This window comes from Hippocampus comes, unplaced genomic scaffold (assembly GCF_001891065.2).
Source record: "Hippocampus comes isolate QL1 unplaced genomic scaffold, H_comes_QL1_v1.1 scaffold78, whole genome shotgun sequence".
NCBI lineage: Eukaryota > Metazoa > Chordata > Actinopteri > Syngnathiformes > Syngnathidae > Hippocampus > Hippocampus comes.
This window is the reverse complement of record NW_017805798.1, coordinates 2,190,853-2,193,554: the sequence shown is the minus strand read 5'-3', so window position 1 is coordinate 2,193,554 and position 2,702 is coordinate 2,190,853. Positions and strand designations below refer to the sequence as shown.

General features: G+C 46.0%; 1 protein-coding gene across 1 annotated transcript in view; it reads right to left on the bottom strand.

Moving 5' to 3' along the window:
* Nucleotides 1–416: 416 nt before the first annotated feature.
* Nucleotides 417–2,702, bottom strand: part of LOC109525160 (calmodulin-regulated spectrin-associated protein 1-B-like) — a 6,348-nt gene continuing 4,062 nt past the window's right edge. Inside the window, exon 3 of the mRNA XM_019885451.1 lies at nt 417–739. Coding sequence (XP_019741010.1) covers nt 417–739 — 323 coding nt within the window. The remainder of the gene's footprint in view (nt 740–2,702) is intronic.

Here is a 2,702-nt window from a genome sequence, read left to right as displayed (position 1 = left end):
CTGCTAAGCGGTTCAGCTAATGGATATATGGATGGATTGCACATATTGCCCTGCAGCATTCAGACACTCCCAAGGTTGCATTTGACTGCCGTCTTGAATGACAATCCGAAGCCGTTACAGTAAAATTCCTCTCCGTCATTTAATTGTACAATGATAAGAACAGCCTCAATAATCTTGGCAGCCATCTTTAGCTCCTTGTAAAGGTTAAAGGTTCAGCTAATGGATATATGGATGGATTGCACATACTGTCCTGCAGCATTCAGACATTCCTAAGGTTGCATTTGACTGCCGTCTTGAATGACATTCCGAACCCCTTACAGTAAAATTCCTCTCCGTCATTTAATTGTACAATGATAAGAACAGCCTCAATAATCTTGGCAGCCATCTTTAGCTCCTTGTAAAGGTTAAATGTAATTTCAAGGCGTGCACACATTTGCACGCGCCTCATGGACAACTCTTTCCGGAGTACGACTCACCATTTTAATGGGCACACCAGCCAGGTCCTCCTCCGTGACGGCCGTGTCGTCGCTCTCCACAACATAAATGCCCTTCCTGTCCAGAGATTGGATGACGGAGTGGTGCGACTGGAGGGATGCGGCCTGCTCTGTCTTGAGGATGAGGGCGCAGACGCGACAGTAAAGCTCGCAGGACAGCAGCAGGCGGATGACGGGGGGCTTGATGTGTTCCTGGTCATACTGGTCTGTGTAGAAGGGATCCCTCAGGTCCTCGGGGATATGGTCTGAAATTACAAGCAGGCGGCTTTTTTTGAGTCATATTTGTTCACATCCCACTTCGGTTTACGAACAGCAACATTTACAAGTGCAAGTTGCAACTCAAGAGACGTGGTTTGAGTTTTGCCGGGGAGCCGAACAAATGCACGCATGCACTCACGCAAGCCTCAAGTGATTCCATTTGTGTGGATGTGAAGTCACACCAAATCCAGACATTGCAACCTTATAAGGAGCCGGTACAAAGCACTGGACCTCAGTGTGCCAAAACCAAATGGTTGTACTCAAAATAGCTTTGAAAAACGTTTACAAAATCACGTTTTACAATGCAACAGTGGGTTGAGAAATAACCTTGTTCCACTCAATCAGATTTTACACCGAGTGTGTCCTTTCATTCGAAAAACACTGGCGGAGTGTGTGCGAAGTGTTCTTTTCTGACGGGATGAAGGAAGCCGGCCGTCAGCAGCGTCACTTTCACAAAAACAAGGCAGGCGGCTTCTTCCCGCAGCTCGCCAAAAGCACTTTGGTTCAGGGAGGACGATCCAGACCGATGTAAGAAAAGGGAAGATTAAATACAGAATGTCCACGAAAATGAGAATCCATCCAGATGTGGCCAAGATTCTCCTTAGGAATACCAGACAACTGTGCATCTTTTTTTCATTTAAACAATTGATAGATGCATACTGCTGAATCTGAGCATCACATTCTTTTGCTAATGCAACCCAGGAATCAATATGGGCTTCTGCTTGGAAGTACTGGGTCTCCCTCCTCACAAGTGAAATGGAGATTTAATACCGTACAACTGTTTCAGGTTCTTGATTTATAAATCAATAAAGATGGCCTGAATCTGCTCCAGCACCGCATTTTGTTCCTTGTTGAGTGTGCGCCTTACTCACCGAGGGGGAGTAAAATCCAGACAGACATCCGTATGTACACGAAGAAGACACGACTGCTCAGGCTGCTCACGACTGATATTTGTTTCTCGCAGAGGACAAAAAAAATAAATATATCTGCCCGTGAACAGGCACAGGTCGATTCCCAGTTTGACGGTTTAGCAAGTTTTTAAAAAGTCACAGTTTCAATAACCGCTAGTAGTGGCTGGGACCGGTAATGAGCTCGTTTTTTTTTTTTTTTTTTTTTTTTAATTAAGGGGACTTCTAAGCAGGGCACAATATGAGTGTCTGCTTGCGGAGTTGTGTAAAACAGCCGCCTCTTTGAAGTGAATTGCCTCCAATTAACATTTCTCCACCGGTGATTATTGTTTTTTTTTTTTTTGGTGTGTCTACCTTTGCTGAAAGGTTTATGACACCACAATACATTCATTGGCTATTCATTGGCCCATGTAGTGTTTCACATTGTGTGTTAGCGTGAAGCTAACAGACTTTATAGTTAGGCAAAGTGATGTGGTTGTTTTAAAGACATAATGTGTCATTATTTGCTTTGTTCAGCTGAACTGTAAACTTCAACTGCAAGCGGTTGAGTTTGCCGCCATTATCTTGCGCCGGTGATTCCGAGAAAGTTTGTAGTTCTATAAACACTGGAAGTGTGTGATTGTGTGCGCGATAAGAAAGGAGTCTAGACGGGAAAGTGTTCACGTTTGACTTAATTCCGCAGACGATGACACCGCGTGGCAGCTGCACCCTCCTCTTTCTGATCCCATTAGGACGGCGCTGGACTTAAAGTGTAGCCACTCACGGGGACGGGGGTGAGCACGAGATGAGCTACATGAGAGTTAGCCGAGCGTATTAAGAAGCACAAGCAGAGTACAAGCAACAAGGCTTGGAGTGTGACAGGTGCACACTGTGCCTGACGCCGTGTCTGGCTGTCTGCCACTCAGGCTTGGGGAGCAGCTGTGGCAGCCTGAGGGGCCAGGCAGACAACATGAGTACACAAACACTCAAATACGAGTGGAACAGTGTTTGAATGCCACGCGACCTCCAGCATCATCAGGCATTAGTATTTGCCCCCCCCCCC